The following is a 17,793-nucleotide window of genomic DNA, read 5'->3' on the forward strand; positions in this document are numbered from 1 at the left end:
CACAGACAGGCAGACAGACTCAACATCTTGTGTATGCAATTACTGCATTAAAAGGTGTAAAGATCAGATGACATGCTCACCTTTATGCCTGATCTGAGCCACCTGTTTATGTAGGTCAGTACTCATGTTTGCTCATGCAGCCAGTCTTTGCTTGAAATTCAGCAGATACTACTGAGTATGGAACTTAAGGATTGCTTGATACTTTTAATGTTAATGTTAAATATCTAATAATCTTTTATATCACCAGTGGCTTTTGTCACAGGAGACGGTAACAAAGCTTGGATAGCTATAATATAATATAATATAATATATACTCACTAGCTCCTTTAACAGGCCCACCTGTTCAACTCTATGTTAACACAAATATCTAAACAGTCAATTACATGGCAGCAACTCAAAGCATTTAGGAAAACAGAGATGGGCAAGATAACCTACTGAAGTTCAAACTAAGCATCACAACGGGGAAGAAAGGTGATTATATGGTTGCTGGTGCCAGACAGGCTGGCCTGAGTATTTCAGAAACTGCTGATCTGCTGCGATTTTCCCATACAACCATCTCTACGGTTTACAGAGAATTATCCGGCAGGGAGAAAATATCCAGTGAACAACAGTTCTCTTCATGAAAAAGGCTGGTTGATGCCTAAGGTCAGAGGAAAATAGCCAGAGTGCAGAAAAGGATCTCTAAACGTGCCGAATGCTGAAGCAGATACGCCACAGCAGCAGAAGAACACACCGGGTGGCAGTTCTGTCAGTTAAAAACATGAAACTAGGGTTCAACATTTGGATGGTACAGTCAGAATTTTGAATAAACATCATGAAAGCATGGATCCAATGGTGTAGTGGTGTAGGGGATGTTTTCTTGGTATACTCTGTGCCCTTTAGTGCCTACTGAGAATTATTTAAATCCTGCAGACTATCTTGTTGCTGACCATGTCTATCCCTTTATAGCCACAGTGTATCCATATTCTGATGTATTTTGTTAGCTTTTCAAGTTAAAACATCTCAAACCCGTCCACTAAAAAGTGTCCATTCAGTGTATATTACTATAAACAGTTCAACATAAAGCAAAATATGGAGCTCAGACATTAGGTTTCACTTTGTATGGCATCACTTTAAGTGATATGACTGCAATAAAAACAGAAAACGGCAAAAGTTATTTCAGTGCTCATTCTTGAGGTTACCGCATGCAGGTAAAGCTTACTAGCATGGATCTCAATTCTGCTTTAAAACATAATGTGTTTCATTTAAATTTACCAGTGAAGCCGTTCATAGTTTGAACAAAACTTTTCCCCAGTTATTGAACAACATCATGTCCACACTAGCTCAATGAGAGTGGAAGCAGAGCTGGGAAAGAGCAACGTCACCTGACAGCGACAGGCCACAGACTCACCTGGGTCCCCGGTCTGTGTGTGGCAACAATCTCTTTGATGAGACGAAGTTCTGATGGTGTGACTCCACCAACCATGAAGAGGAAGAGCAGAGGGTTGTCGCCAGGATGTGGACGGCTCACCTGGAGTTAAGACGAGACATTTTGACAGGTATTTTTAGGCCACTGGAGTTGTTTATGCTGCTTCTTTCCTTCCTTTGATAAACGTATTTTTGTCCACTGAACACTTTATATCATCTCTTTTCTATTTAACACCTGTGCCATCTCTTATGTATTATTGCTGAGTCACCTCTCAGCTGGATTCTTGTGATATTGTGGTGCCACTGATCACAGTGCACCTGCTAACAACACTCGGAGGGAGACGTCTCCTCACACTGGTGTCATGATGGCTAACACGTGGACATGTAAGCTCTACACACACACTTACACAACACAACACGCAGACACCTAAATGTCCCACATCACCTGTGTCAGGGCGCATCTCACAGACTGATATAAAAAAAATTGTGCTAGCACATTATTAACTGTCATTTAAAATGCTGTTTTAACAGCAGGTCATGTCTGGTGCTTATGTTGGTGAGCAATGGCTTTGTACTATTGGTCAGTGGGCAGCAGTCAGGACGAGCCTGTGAATGCTAACCAAGCAATCAGAGCTGCAGGGGGTGGACCTAAGGAGAGAGTGGCTATCCACGTGAAGCAGCAGCAGGCTGGGATAAAGCATGTCAGGGATGATTCAACATGTGTTCATGGGAAATTTTGGGAACTTGCTCAGCTCAAGCTGTATGTTGTACATCTAGGCAGATCTGGTGGGACTTCTAAACATCGCAGACATGGCATCCCCATGTGTAAGTAAATCCCCACTAGTGTGTTCCCTGGATCTGAACCTCACATGGTGAGGGAGGGGCTGTGAGCTGAAATGTGGTGCAGTGTGTGTCTGAGGCAAAAAAACACCCCATACTTTTAGACATCATCTGTGGACTTTTTCTAAAATGCCACTCACCAAACAGTTTAATGTGAATTCTTAAAAAAATAGAATCTCAACATTATCTGCCTCTGTCTTTTGCTAGACACCAGCTATTAATTTATTAAATAAAAAATAAATTCAGTTTAGTTCAATTTAAAGCAGTCCATAAAAACACAAAGATGAGCACAAAACACAGAATCATGGCAAATATCAACTGAATCATTTGAAAAAAATCTATAAATCTATATAAAATCATTAAGCAAAAAATTTTTTTGGGACTATGGATATAAACTAGTGCTGTCAGCGTTAATCTCGCTAAAATGAAGTTAACGCCATAACCGCATTAACGCGGCGAATCTCCGTTAGCTCTTTAACGCGTTAGCGCCGTGCAGCCGCACGCACAGGTCGATGCGCTAATTCGCTAATGGAGATTTGCCGCATTAATGCGGTTATGGGGTTAACATCATTTTAGAATAGAATAGAATAGCTTTTTATTGTCACTGTTACAAGAACAGTGAAAGGCAGTGAAAGATACACAAGAAAGATTTTAACGAGATTAACGCTGACAGCACTAATATAAACCCATTTTAGGCTGACATTTTTCAAGTTTCACTACTGCTTGGTTAGTAATTTGTTAGAATCAAGATGGTGTCATCCATCCAAACTACATGTGACTGCAGCAGTCTGCTAGCAACCAAAGAAATCACAAAGAGGTGAAGCATCCTGTTTGCACCCAGTTTCATTCAGCTGTAACGGGGCAACTCCAGCAACCACTTGGCCAATACACATTTTTGTCTAGTAACCAGAGGTTGAAAAGCGGTTGCCAAGTGGTCTCTAAGCCTTTGTGACTGATGCCTTAGCTTGACTTGTACTGCTAACTAACTAATCAACACTATGGTCAATTAGTGTGGATGGACTCTCTGGGTTAAGATTTCCCCTTTGACATCTGGTAACCATTAACAGGTAAACCAGAACAAAACAGAATCAGATAGTTTATCCATTCTGCTTGTTAGAGAATTCAAGTAAAGAAGCAATCTGATGTGCAGAAATAGTGGAAATCCTTTACAAACGAGCCCGGAACTTCACTGCAGAAAATCAGAAGTTTACTATGTCTTTTGGATTTTCTGTTCTGATGAGTTTCTTTAAATGATTTTTAAGATAAGATAAGATAAGATAAGATAACCTTTATTAGTCCCACACGTGGGAAATTTGTTTTGTCACAGCAGGAAGTGGACAGTGCAAAAGTTGTGAAGGAAAAATTAGAATAAAATAAGATAAGAATAAATACAGTACACAACTGTACAGAATAGAATAAAATAAAATACTATATACAGCAGAATAAAATAGAATAAAATATACAATAAGATAAAAATAGAATACAAATGCTATATACAACTGAGTAAAATAAAATAAAAACAGTTCCCCTACAGGGATCAATAAAGATGTCCTTATCTTTATCACAAAAACCGTTCAGATTTCAGATAAAATGTAGCTACAGGGTACTCACAAACAGCAGATTTCAATCTACACAAAGTGAAGAAGTAAAGTCTTCACTACACTTGTAGCACACAGAACAACTTTATGGCTTGACCGACACGATAGGGTCATCAGGGTTATCAGATGATGACCATGATGAGGCTACAAGCTGAAATGCGCCAGTCAAGCAACAACGTTGTTCTATAAAATACAATTGTTGTTGTTTTGACCACTCCAGACTTTCTTCTCTCCTCCATGCACTATTTGCATTTGTAAACTGTGCAAGATAAATCACTCTGTGATTCTCTGGTGTCAGTCATAGACAAGAACTATGGTTGCATTAACTCAAATGGGCAGCAGCAAGATCGCTTGTACAACTTGGATTCTGCTTAAACAAAGACTAAATATGGTACACCAGACACACAAATAATTTGGTTACAGACAGTTTAAGATGACAGTTTGAAACAACACTGCACAGGCTTTCAGCGGGTCATGGTCCAGACAGCAGGGTCCACTGTGTTTTAATAATGTAAACTGTGTTCACAGTAAGCTCTGTGGCTGAAAATAGAAGTTTTATAGGAGGTGTTTTATGGCATAAAGGGTGTGCACTGGGCTCCTATAGACTACAAGGTCAGCTTTATAGGTTTAGGCTGTCTGAGTTGGTGGTTCTTGAGCCAAGTTTCTTAATTTGAGTGAAACCGGGCCACAGTTACACAACTTGTCTAATTCCTTCCCCTGGGTAATCATCAGTTTAAGCAGGCCCAGATGTGGGATAATCAGACTGTGGAGAGTGATCCACTCTGCAGTAAATGTACATTATGCATAGTATTAGAAAAAAAAAACTCGGACTAGTGCTAAAATAATGAAAGAATAATGAAAGAATAAGTCAATTATCAACTTTTAACAATTAAAATTTGCAAATCAAACTGCATTACTTCTTTCTTTTCTGTTTCGGTTCCCATTAAGGTCTTGCTCTTTAAGAGCCTCGATATCATACTGTGCTGCTGTCATCTGAGGATTATTTTCTGCCTTAAAATAAATGTGATTCTTTGAAGCAGTGACCTGGCATAGCTTCTACTGTGAGCTGGATATCCATTTTGAAGGCTTTATGACCAGATCCAGGCAAAAACGTTGGGGTACGGCAGACTACAGATTCAGTTCTCAGATGTGTTTTTTCTGCAAATCTTTCTGCAAAAGCTTCAATTCCATTGCTATTCCAGATATATCCTAGAAATATCCCAGATATTTAAAAAATAAAATAAAAAAATCATATAATACATATTATGCATTTATCATAAGGGTAGCTGTAGCTCAGGAGGTAGAGCAGGTCACCTACTGATCGGAAGGTTGGTGGTTTGATCCCTGACTCCTCCAGTCTGCATGTCAAGTATCCTTGGGCAAGATACTAACCCCACGTTGCTCTCGGATGCGTATGAAAGATGTGTGAATGTAGTTAGAAATGTAGTTAGAAAGCACTAAGTATAGAGAAAGTACTTGTGAGACTGGGTGTGATTGGGTGAATGTGGCATGTTGTATAGAGCTAAATAAGAATCAGTTCATTTACCATCACAGTAGCATGAGTTTTTATTTGACACATCATGTTTGTTGAGTGAATAGGCATTACTTAGACTAGATTTTTAATATTACCCATTACTGTAATCACATTACATTTTTCTATATAAAGCAATGATATTATGTGTGGTTCTTTAATTACCTGTATATTGGACTGAATTAGATAGAAAATAGCGGAAATAGTAATAGTAATAATAATAATAATAATACATTTTATTTATAAAGCGCCTTTTAAGGCACCCAATGACACTTGACAATAGAATTGTTTGCCTCAGCCTGGGAGCAGAGCAGCTAAAAGCTCTGCTTCCCATGGTGGTGAGGCGGAAAGAAGGCACAGCAAGCTGGTTAGAAGAAGAGGATCGAAGTGAGCGGGCAGAAGAGGTAATGCTTAACAGATCAGAACGGTAAGGAGGAGCAAGGTTATGAAGGACCTTGAAGGTGAGCAGAAGAAGTTTGTATATTATTTCACTGGGTGCCAGTGAAGTTCCTGAAGAACAGAGATGATGTGCTGGTAGGATGGGGTTCTGGTAATATTGCGGGTTTTGAACCAGTTGAAGCTTATGGAGGGATTTTGGGGGGGGGACCGTGCAAGAGAGAATTACAGTAGTCAAGGTGGGAGGTAACGAGACTACAGACAAGAATGGACATAGACTAGGTGGAAAGAGAAGGACGTAATCTGTTAATGTTGTGTAGACAGAAATAGGCAGAATGGGTGAGATTACTGATGTGAGATTTAAAGGATAGTGAACTGTCTAGGACAACACCAAGGCTCTTAACCTGAGGTGAAGGGAAAACTGTGGAGTTATCAATAGTGAGAGAGAAATGATTTGCCTTCAATAGGTTGGATTTAGTGCGAATAAAAAGGATTTCAGTTTTATCCTCATTAGGCTTAAGAAAATTAGAGCTGAACCAGGATTTTAAATTAGATAGGCATTCTGTAAGGGAAGAAGGTGGGAGGGAGGAATCAGGCCTGTAGGAGAGATATAACTGGGTGTCATCAGCAAAACAGAGAAAGTGAAGATCAAATTTGCGGAAAATGGTACCAAGAGGAAGGATGTATATTATGAAGAGAAGAGGGCCTAAGACTGAGCCTTGGGGTACACCAGAAGTCACTGGGAATAGTAACTGATTTAAGTTGATCATTACTTTTATTTTTATTTCACAAAAGGACAATAACATGACATTAAAGTTAAACTGCACTCGAGGTTAGAAGCAACTGCTTCTGGGACAACACTCACTCTCTGCAAATGTCTGCAAAAACACTACGCTAACACAAAGCTAGCAGTGAAGAATCCAGATTGATATTAAAGCACAGTATTGGGGAGTAACAGAAAACATGTACCGGTATTACATATTTAAAATACAAAATATGAGTAACTGTATTCCGTTACAGTTGCCGTTTAAATAAGTGAATAAGTGAAACACATATAGATCCCAAACAGAGATCAAAAATCACCCATAGGTGACAGGCACTGGAATATCATGAAGATTTAAGTCATCTGCAATCATTAAGTTTGCAGATGACACCATGGCAATTGGCCTCATCAATGACAACAATGAGGCCGCCTACAAGGAGGAGGTGGATCGTCTGGCTGAGTGGTGCAACACCAACAACCTGCTGCTCAACACCGAGAAGACCAAAGAGCTCATCGTGGACTACAGGAGGAATGCTGACCCACATCCACCCATCTACATTAAAGGGACGGCTGTGGAGCGTGTGAGGCGGAGGCTCACCAGCACCTCTTCTTCCTGAGGACTGAGGAAGAACCACCTGTCCTCAGACATCCTGGTGAACTTCTACCACTGCACCATCGAGAGCATCCTGACCAACTGTATAACAGTCTGGTATGGGAGCTGCTCTGCCTCGGACCGGAAGGCGTTGCAGAGGGTCGAGAAAACCGCCCAGCGCATTGCCGGAGCACCACTTCCTGCCATAAATGACATCTACAGGAAGCGGTGTCTTAAAAGAGCTGGGAAAATCATCAAAGACCCCAGTCACCCAGCACATGGACTCTTCACCCTCCTGCCCTCGGGGAGGCGCTACAGGAGCCTCCGGACTAAGACCACCAGGTTCCGGAACAGCTTCTTCCCTACAGCTGTCAGACTCCTGAACTCTGCCTCCTGACATCTGACCCACATTAAACTCATGGACTGAACATACATACACCCACAACCACCTACACACACACAATGGACAAAAACAAACGAATGGACAACTGTACCCTCATACACACAATAATAACATGGACTGAACCACCACTCGCAACCAGTAGCACTTTATATAGCCTCTGTAGAAATTAGCCACATATCCCACGGATCTAAACTGCACTACTGTATAATTCTGTACAATAATAAGTATAGTTCTACAACTGTTTACAACTTGTATAGTTCATATTTCTGTATAGTTTCATATTTATATCCTGTTCATAGCCTGTACATAGCTTGCACACTCACTAGAGCCTGTACATACTTATAGTTATAGCATATTCATAACCTACATTCATACCGTGTACATTGTAACATACCTATAATAGACCCATTTTTGTAATATATCTTATAGCTAAGCACTTTCTGGATGGATGCAAACTGCATTTCGTTGCCTTGTACTTGTGCCTCATTTCCAATGACAATAAAGTTAAATTCTATTCTAATTCTATTCTAAGATATTCATCTCCACAGACTATAAAGGCTTCATGCTTTTTCATCAGTAATCTCTGATTTTCTTCAAATGAGCTGCCAAAAGTGACTCCTTTTTACCAGTCATACAATAAAGATGTCTCATTCTTGGGAATCAAGAAAAATAGTCAGCAAACCCTTTCTAGTTATATCTTTGGTTGATATGTATAACAGACTTGAAGTACAGCACAAACACTTTTGAAAATGTGTACAAAAAGTATTAATTTGGCGGTTTATCCTCTAAAGCACAGGTGTCGAAGTCCAGGCCTCGAGGGCCGGTGTCCTGCAGGTTTTGGATGTGACCTTGATCCAACACAGCTGATTCAAATGGCTAAATTACCTCCTCAACATGTCTTGTAGTTCTCCAGAGGCCTGGTAATGAACTACTCATTTGATTCAGGTGTGTTCACCCAGGGTGTTATCTAAAACCTGCAGGACACCGGCCCTCGAGGCCTGGACTTCGACACCCCTGCTCTAAAGGGTTGATTTTTGTATAGTCATTTCATTCAGCTTCTATTTGTAGAAGCATTTCATGTTATGTGTGGGATTTCTGAAATCTGCCATATCCCAAAAAATGTAATGCAATATAAGATGTAAATGAAAATTTGTTTAAAACTATATTTGACCAAAAATAAAGTACAAAGACGTCGTAATAAAAAGGTGAAGCTGAAAAATTGATTTATTTATTTGGAACATGATGCTAGCAACATGTTGGTAAAAAACTGGCACAGGAATATGTTACGACATGTTTATCACTGTGAATACTGAATTTTCTCTTTTTTAACTGCAGTCATTTAGCAACCAAAGAAATCAATTGCTTTAGTTTGAAAGTGAATGGTAAAGGGTTGACATCGGCTTTCAGTGTCTTGACAGTTAGAAAATCACAATGTAGATCCCAGTTTCACAGTATACCAAATGACTGGAATGCAGGCGCCGCATGCACATTTCAGTATAAATGGTGCCTTCAGAGATGCGCATGTTACCAGAGCCATGTATACTAATGTAACCCAGTTGTAAAGTTTCCACATTTAATCTTTTATCTATCCGTCCATTCATACATTTTCCTAACAGTTTTTCCAATTTAAGTATAAATAACTCAAATCAGGTATTTCTTCTGTGACAGAGCTGACTCTGCTGCATATATGTGTTTGTGAGGAATGTCTAACCTTCATGAACATGCTGAAGCCGGTCTTCAACAGGTCTGTAAGACCTCCAGACATGTGCTCGATGTCAGGACATTCACGTCGATCAGGGTGAAAGACTTCCTCTAGAATCTGCCGCAGGAAAGGTCGATAGGTCGCCTGCAAAGCATAAATATCAAACCACACAAATAAGTATGCTTAACATCTCCAATGACAGTGGAGTTTTTTCTTTATAACAGCCTCTATGCAAATATACAGATTGCTACATGTGTTTAAATTGGTGGTTGAAGAACTGTTGGTGTCTTCGTGGAGCCCATATTGTTCTGGGCTTTTAGCCCCTGCATGATTATGTGAATGGCTGTGGGTGTGAGACAGTGAAGTTATAAACAGCCCTGTTCAAGCTCTGCACAGGCTGCTGACTTATGAGTCAATTCAGGAAGAGCTTTTAAAACTGCGCGGTAAAGAACCCCACATGGTGGCTAAAAAAAGCACTCTGGCCAACCATGTGGGTGATAAAGGGATGAATCAAATGAAGAATGTGATTTTCCATTAACATGATTCCCAGAAACTAAAATTATTCAGACAGGAATATTTAAGTTCGTGCTGACTAGTTCAACTATTCTATGTCCAGTCTGAATTATTATTAGCAGCAAATGGTTGTGAATGGGTCACTGTGAAATTTGGTGAACACATCAATCACCCCTTTCGCCTTAGACAGCTTAGTGTGTGATGTAACTTGCTTCTTCAGAGTAGACACCTGGCCCACTTTTCCAAAGTTTCAGCAGCCTTGCTTTTATAATAACAGCAGTTTATGTTTTGTCCCACTTCACAGAGAAAAGAAGGTGTTTCAATAAAGTGTGTGTCCTTGGAGGAGCTGAATTGCACAACCTCAACTAAAGCTTCATAAATGTCTTCGAGTATTTACAGTGATCCATGGAGGAAAAAAAAAAAAAAAAAACCTCTAACAGAGGACTTTTTCTGCCCAGTGACCCAGGACAAAATGAACCATTTATAGCCCTCAAAGCTAGCGGATCAAGAATTCAAGGCAGATTTTTTTTTTCCGAGGCTTGCTCTCTCAGAGAACAATAAAGACCCAGATAAGACTTGGCAAAGCCTTATTTGAGTACTGTGAATAGCATAAGTGTCTAAATAAACATTGTGAACATGTTCCAGAACTGAAACTCTCTATTTTACATCAGGTTATATTTGGTGGGAAGGAGCGGATTATCCTTTAGATCATTGGTAGAAAATTAAATTTCCCTAGATAAAAAAAATAATATTGAGCTGAACAGTTCCAGTTTCTCATGTGGACCCTTGGAAAAATTACTTGCCCACCCCCGATTTAGATCTTGCAAAGAAACAAGCACTAAAAACACACACCTACACATGCAATACTGTCTAAATGTTAATGCGTCCAGGTGTTTCTGCCCACAGACATCCTCTCAATATGCATCATTCTTAACAGACACCTCAGAGCCTCCCACTCCTCAACTACCTGCAGGAGAATCCAGATCAGGCTTGGGGAAATCCTGCTGTCCAAATGATATAAACTAACATACACCTCCACCAAAATGACTGTGCGGCTTGGGTCACTCTGCACAAACCAACCTTGGAGTAAACACAGTAATGATTCACCTCTGGCTCAAACATGATCGTGCATGCGCATACGCAACATCAAGGCATAAACAGGCATAAACAACAAATCCAACCCGTAGTCACGCACTCTCCATTATCATCTGAATTTGAAAAACCTAAAACCAATACCATTAAACCACCACCCACATGTTAAAAACAATATTAGAATTAGTCATATGATAATGTCAGTGCTTAAATATTCCCTTGCATACACAAACATGTGAGGGCACATACACACCCCCGTCAAATGTGAGTATCAGGTTTCCCCATGGGTTTTATTGGCTTTGAGGTAGATGAACTAATTAATGTTCCAAAACAACAGGTGATAAAATGAAAAACACAAATGGAGCATGGAAAACAGCAGTCTGGCATCTACCGGGAAACAACCCAGTCAAAAATATGATAAAGTTGTACTATGCATATCATTTAAATGCCTAAAAATGGTGGTGTTTAATTCATCAGCCTGTGGACTCTTTTCTTTTTGATCATTCCTGTCAAAATATGAAACCCTTTAGAGAGTCATGCTAAATGTTAAGTATGTAAAGGAATTCACTCTCTATAGCAGGATGTAGGTAGTAGAAAAATTGATTCCAGTATTCTATATGCTGTAATTTGTTTAAATTTAAATGAATAAACCGCCAATTGATGGCAAAAACAATTTCAGACGTGGCTCTCCCCAAACCTGGGCAACACACAACCACGAGGCCATCTCCTCCCATTAATATATCAATATACTGAATAAAAATAATTAGAAAAAATTTGCATAATAATAATTTCAAAGCAACAATGAGTTTGCTTGATCTGTTTCCTGGCAGGAAACAGTAGCTTGCCGAACCAGAAGTCACTTATAAGGGAAGAGCTGATCAAGAAACAGAAACTGTATGTTAGCAGCTTTACTTATCACAAGGTAGGCCAGCCTTAAATAATACCCTCATTTATTATTTTTTTCTATGTAACGTCTAAAATTAATATAATTGTATATTAAATAACAATTGAAATTAATGTTTAGGGTCATAGAATCAATAGGAAAAGTTAAAGTCATTTCCAGTCACTGACCCTGCTGGACATTAATTTTCGTTTTCTGAATTTCATTTTTACTTTGGATGCACTTATGCCTTAGATTGCTTCACATCTCATGTAGGTGGTAATAGATTATATCTTATTACCATGTCAATGCAATGACTGGTCATAATAGAAAGAGAAAAGATGTTATATAAGACAAAAAAACCTGAGTAAATACCTCAGAAAGCCTCAAAAACCCACGCAAGAGGGAGGACAGTCTATCTAGTCATAGGTGTGTATGCTCGCCCATGTGTCACAATCTGCTCAATGTAGACGCAAATGATTCATTTTCTTGTTACTATGGTTTTTGGTTGGTTATACAACTCTCCCATCTCGTTGCGAGTCTCTGAAAGTCTTAAAACTTTTCATCATGATGCAAATGCTTGCTACGAAGAACATTTTCCACCCAATTTCAAGTGGTTCCCAGAAAAGCAATAAAATCAAGCCCTTTGTTGAACTCGAATTCAGTGTTTTTTTTTAGAGTCTCGCTGTTACAGCTTGATTACTTATAGCCCACTGTTTTTTTTTCTCGGAATTTCAATAGTGCACTGTTACTCACACCATGACATGTGCCTGGAAATCTGCAATTTTTGTGCGCCTCTACAACGAGAATACACGTGACCATTCAAGGCTGTAAGTGCGGCTGTCTGCTGGTCAGAATAATTATGGTTGTAACAAAGAAAGCCTAACTGAAGCAAACAAAGGAGCTGCGGTTTTTGATTTTAATTTGAAATATTTTTATGTTTAGTGTTATAATCATACAAATTTAGTTACAACACAACACAAATGACAACATGCAATGACAGAGCTCAACCCCAAAACAACCCCACATAAGCCACGACTTAATTAATTTGCTCTTGTTCACCGCTTTGATGAACCCCAAAAACACTTGATTACTGAAGCTGATGGCACACAACACTCATTCCCTCACACTAGGATAAAAACACATGATTCCCATGAGTCCCATCACAGAGTCAGAGCAAGAGATTCTGACCCATGTCAAGCCAAAGCCACAATCATGTCTCTCCACATATTCTTTTGTTAAGGGAGGGTTATATAACATCATTACACTGGATTTACAGGTACCACACGCACACAACACACCCACAAGAAAAGGGGTAGATAGCACAGAACAACTTGACTCCTCTTCAGTGGCCTTAAACATTGGAGTGAGGACCTCTGCATATTAATAAGAAAACGTCAGGTGTCGGCTTCACTGGAGGAAGGGGTGCAGCCTCAGAGAGGCTGGAGGATTTCTGATGTTTCTCAAGAACAGGCAGTAGCTGGCAGATATCATCCTGTTCTACTTTCATATGAAATCATTTTATAATAGTCCTGGAACAAGGACAGCCAGGTCTGGCCTAACACAATGCTTCTCACATGCATCCAAAATGCTTGCTCAGTCAAGAGGCTATTGGCACATTTTCACAGACATTGCATGATTATTATTATTTTTACAGTGTTATTCAGATGCAGAAAAAAGAGACTGAGTCATGAAATATATTCAAACTTCTGTGTTAATCAAAAACATAAGCCTGAACTGGAACAGTTACCTTCCAGCATATGTAAGTTGTCTGAGAAAGAATTAGACTCCAGTCTTGGGGCACACCTCCGAATCTGAATTCCACATCAGCGCAAAATTTGAGCACTGGGAGCTTCATTGCACAGGCCACCTACAGTAACATGTAGGTGGCCCAGTCCATACAGACAATTTATATAAGGTAATTCTTGTCTAGTTGGGAGGACAGACGAGGAGAGAAGAGAGCTGCAGAAGCACAGCTGTCTGTTTTCTACTTATGGTGGAGCTTTTTTTCCTTTTCTCAATTTCTATGTACTAAAGAGTGAATACAAGAAACATTGTGTAAAAATGACAAATTACATTTTTTGTAGTTGTTATGTCTACATTGTTCATTGGTTGAAGATGTTTAGACTGCAAACAGGCAAGACTTAGAACGTCACTGATCCCAGTCTTTGAAGTTAGCTAGCTGTGGTTTGATTTTCTGTGAATACATGCAAGCCAGAGAGAAAGAGAGTTCTCATTCTTGTCAAGAAACCAAAGTAAGTTATTTCACAAAGTAATTACATTTTCCTATGACTTCTATAGTAACTACTTTATATTAAATGTCATATACTTTATATTGTGGCTAAAATGTTTGAAAAAGCATGTACAATGGAAAAAAGATTGCAACATTCAAATGCATTTCAACCATATTATCTCACTATTCTGACGAACTTCATCTCCAAGGTTTTCTACATCATGGCTGTATGATTGGTTAAATAATTGATGTAAGATTTGAGAGAATCACTCAAGAAATAAACCTCAGTGGATAGAAGGAGGAGAATAGGCAAGAAAAAGACTAAATGACAAGGACACAAAAGTATTGTTAAATGAAACTTCAGCAAAAGCTTAAGTTCCAAGAATATTTCTTTTACTTTCAATCGACTGACCTTAAAGCTCCTGGCCTATAATTCTCTGACAAACTGCCCAATCAGAATGAAGGACAACAGCAGCGAAGCCGCCACTCTAGAATGTCACTGTCTATACCAAAAGGACAAAGCTTTCAGATGCACTGAGAGGGCCTTTGGAGTTACATAAGCTCCAAGACGAGTGTGACGAGGCTCTCGCAGTGAAGTCCCCTGTGCCTGCATGCTTGCATGCATGACGCAAAAGGGAGAGCAACAAAAGCAGGAGAGGTCAGCGGTCCTCTGGTAAATCTGTGCTTGCGCTACAACCACAGCAAGAGTGAAAATTACATGGAGTAGTTAAATAAAGCACAAAGTAAAAAGTTACATGTACAGTGCAGTGAAAAAAGTGTTTGCCACCTTCCTGATTTCTAAAAGATATTTGTCACATTTATGTTTATGATCATCAAGCAAAATTTAATATTAGACAAAGTTAATGAGAGTAAACATGAAACCCAGTTTTTAAATAATGATTTCATTTTTAAGGGGGAAAAAAAAAGCTTTCCAAACCTACCTGGGCTTGTGTGAAAAAGTAAAATGTCTCCCTTGTTAAATCATGAATTAAGTGTGATTCACCACAATTTTTAGAAAGCTGAGTTCAATCACACAGACCAAAGGCGGGCCTGATTAATTCCTGGTCTCTTGAAGAAAAAATTGCTTAAATGGAAAGTATCTGACAAACTGAAGTAGGCTAAAAGATCTCAAAAAGCAATACATCACACCTTGAGGTACAGAAACAGTTGAGAAACAATGTCACTGATATCTATCAGGCTGGAAAGGATTAGAAAGTAAACCAGTGAGCGACAGTGAGAGCCATTATCCACAAATGGAAAAAACTTGGAACAGTGGTGAATCTTCCCAGGAGTGGCCGGCCTACCAGAATTACTTCAAGAGTGCATTAATGGATCATCCAGGAGGTCAAAAAACAATCCAGAATAACATCTATAGAACTGCAGGCGTCAACTGTCTCAATTAAAGTCAGAGTAACAACAATACGAAATAGACTGGGCAAAAAAATTCTATCCATGGGAGAGTTCCAAGAAGAAAACCACTGCTGATCAAAGGCTTATCCCACATTTGTTAAAAAACATCTTGATGATCCCAGAGACTTTTGGGAAAATATTCTGTGGACTGATGAGACACAAGTGGGACTTGAGTCCTGTTGGTTTGAGGTGGTTTGAGTCCTGTTACATCTGGTGTGAAACTAAAACAGCATTTCATAAAAAGAACATCATACCAAAAGTCAAACATGATGGTCCTTGTGTGATAGTCCGGGGCTGCTTTGCTGCTTTGGGACTTGGAAAACTTGCCATAATTGATATAACCATAATTTCTGATCTCTACCAGAAAATCCTGGAGGACAATGTCAGGCCATTAGTATATACCCTGATGCTCAGGAGCACTTGGATTAAGCAGCACGACAATGATCGAAAACACACAAGCAGCCCCATCTCTGAATGGCTCAAACCCCCCCACAAAATGACAATTCTGGAGAAGCTTAATCAAAGTCCAGACTTAAATCTGATTGAAATGCTTTGACATGAGATTAAACGCGCTGTTCCTGCTGGAAAACGCTCCTAATTAAAACAATTCTGGAAAGAAGAATGGGCCAAAACTTCGCAACAGCGAAGTGAAAGACTCATTACCACTAACACAAATACTCGACTGCAGTTCTTCCTGCCAAGGATGGCACAACCAATTATTAGGTTTAGAGCACTATTATATTTTCACATCGGACCAGGTAGGTTTGGATATCTTCTATCCCTGAATAAATGAAATCATCATTTAAAAACTGCATTTTGTATTTACTTGGGATATCTTTGTCAAATATTAGAATTTGCTTGACGATGTGAAACACTGAAGTGTGACAAATATGCAAAAAAATACTTTCTCACTGCATTGTATCTGTGACAATTTCAACGGAATATTCTGTCTGTGCTGGACAACACATGCATGTTAAGGTTGTGGTAGTGGTTCATACTTGATACGGGTAAAGCAAACCACCCTGTAACAGAAGGCGTGTTTGTGTTTTGAGGTTGGCAGTCAAAGTTTGTGTGCCTCCAACCTGGTGAACTCCATCGCTGGCAGTGTAGATGGAGCGTAGCTGCTTGAGGTGGTTTCTGGTGCTGCTCAAACCTCGGAGGGTCTTGAACATCTTCTCCACTGCAGAATGAACTCGCTCTGCGGTCAGCTCCTCAGGATTTATACAACCTAATAAAAAACAAGCACACAATCTCATTAACAGAACATTAAAAACCACAGATTCATCTAAAAGTAGACACATTACATTTTGCTTCAAAACTGGCCAGAGAGGAAAGCTAAATAAGCAAAAACAACCCATTTGATTCTGCAAAAACAATTGGCCATAAGATGTGGCATGTTCATTTTTGTGGGTAATTTTCTCAGCTGGGTGTGTACTGAAACCAATTATCAAGGTAAACGCAAGGGAGCGAGAGGACAAGAGCTCCTTTATTCCAGCGGAAAGCACTGCAGCCTAATCAAAATCTAATGTTCCCTTCGTTCTAAAGAAGTGCCTAGAGAAGCAAAGACTTGCTGTGAAATAAACCCGAAATGACAGCGTTTAAGAAGAAAGAGAAATGGCAGTGATAAAAGGAGAGTGGGGCTTAAAAATATCAAAGAGAAGTAAACCGAGTGAGAAGATAGTGAAGAAGGCTAAACGATGGCGCCCAAGACGTCCGTTTAGAGCACTTCTGGCAAAGTAGGTTGAGTGGCACCTGCAGTTCCCCAGCACACAGCTCGGGGATTTGGCTGCCTTTAATTAACAAGGAGGTCAGCTGTGTTACAGAACACAAACCTGAAAACTGAATCAGCACTACAGACTCTGAGAGGCTCGTAACAAAAAGAACAATGATGACTCCACCATTTGTACAAGTAGTTCACACATAAAAGTGCTTTTCACGCAGCGGCGTAGCGCACATCACATCCATATGCTGATTTTCCTTGACTGCAACATTAAGCTACAGTTTCCTTCCAGTCAGGAACTGGCTCATGTTCTGCTTGGACATGTTGGTCCACTCAGTGATAAAAATGCACAAACTATATCATATAAACCTGAAGTACATTCTAACCGAAATTACAACAAGATCTTATTGCACGTATTAAAGCACGTATTAATGCCGTGAACTTCACTTCACTCTTGTTTTATCTGCTTCATTATTGAAGTAATGAGGAGTTGCACAAACAGTGAAAGCCAAAGAAAAGACAAACTAGTGCTACCACAAATTACACCAAAGTGCAGTAAAGACTAATTGAACTCAACTGAAATGACTGCAAATAAGATGAACGCATTTTTGTATTTTTCATTTAGTTCATCTCAGTTCTGGTATGTTTTGTTATTATCTACTATATAACCAATAAATGCCAAATCATTACGTTTATATACTTATAATATGTAT

At 39.4% G+C, this 17,793-nt stretch overlaps 1 protein-coding gene across 1 annotated transcript in view; it reads right to left on the reverse strand.

The window, feature by feature from the left end:
- The window catches only part of scfd2 (sec1 family domain containing 2), a 105,436-nt gene that overhangs the window by 2,282 nt on the left and 85,361 nt on the right, over positions 1–17,793 (reverse strand). Inside the window, exons 6-8 of the mRNA XM_003439765.5 lie at positions 16,443–16,588; positions 9,242–9,376; positions 1,391–1,510 (exon numbers count right to left, since the gene is read on the reverse strand). Coding sequence (XP_003439813.1) covers positions 1,391–1,510; positions 9,242–9,376; positions 16,443–16,588 — 401 coding nt within the window. The remainder of the gene's footprint in view (positions 1–1,390; positions 1,511–9,241; positions 9,377–16,442; positions 16,589–17,793) is intronic.

This window comes from Oreochromis niloticus, linkage group LG23, assembly GCF_001858045.2.
Source record: "Oreochromis niloticus isolate F11D_XX linkage group LG23, O_niloticus_UMD_NMBU, whole genome shotgun sequence".
Classification (NCBI taxonomy): Eukaryota; Metazoa; Chordata; class Actinopteri; order Cichliformes; family Cichlidae; genus Oreochromis; species Oreochromis niloticus.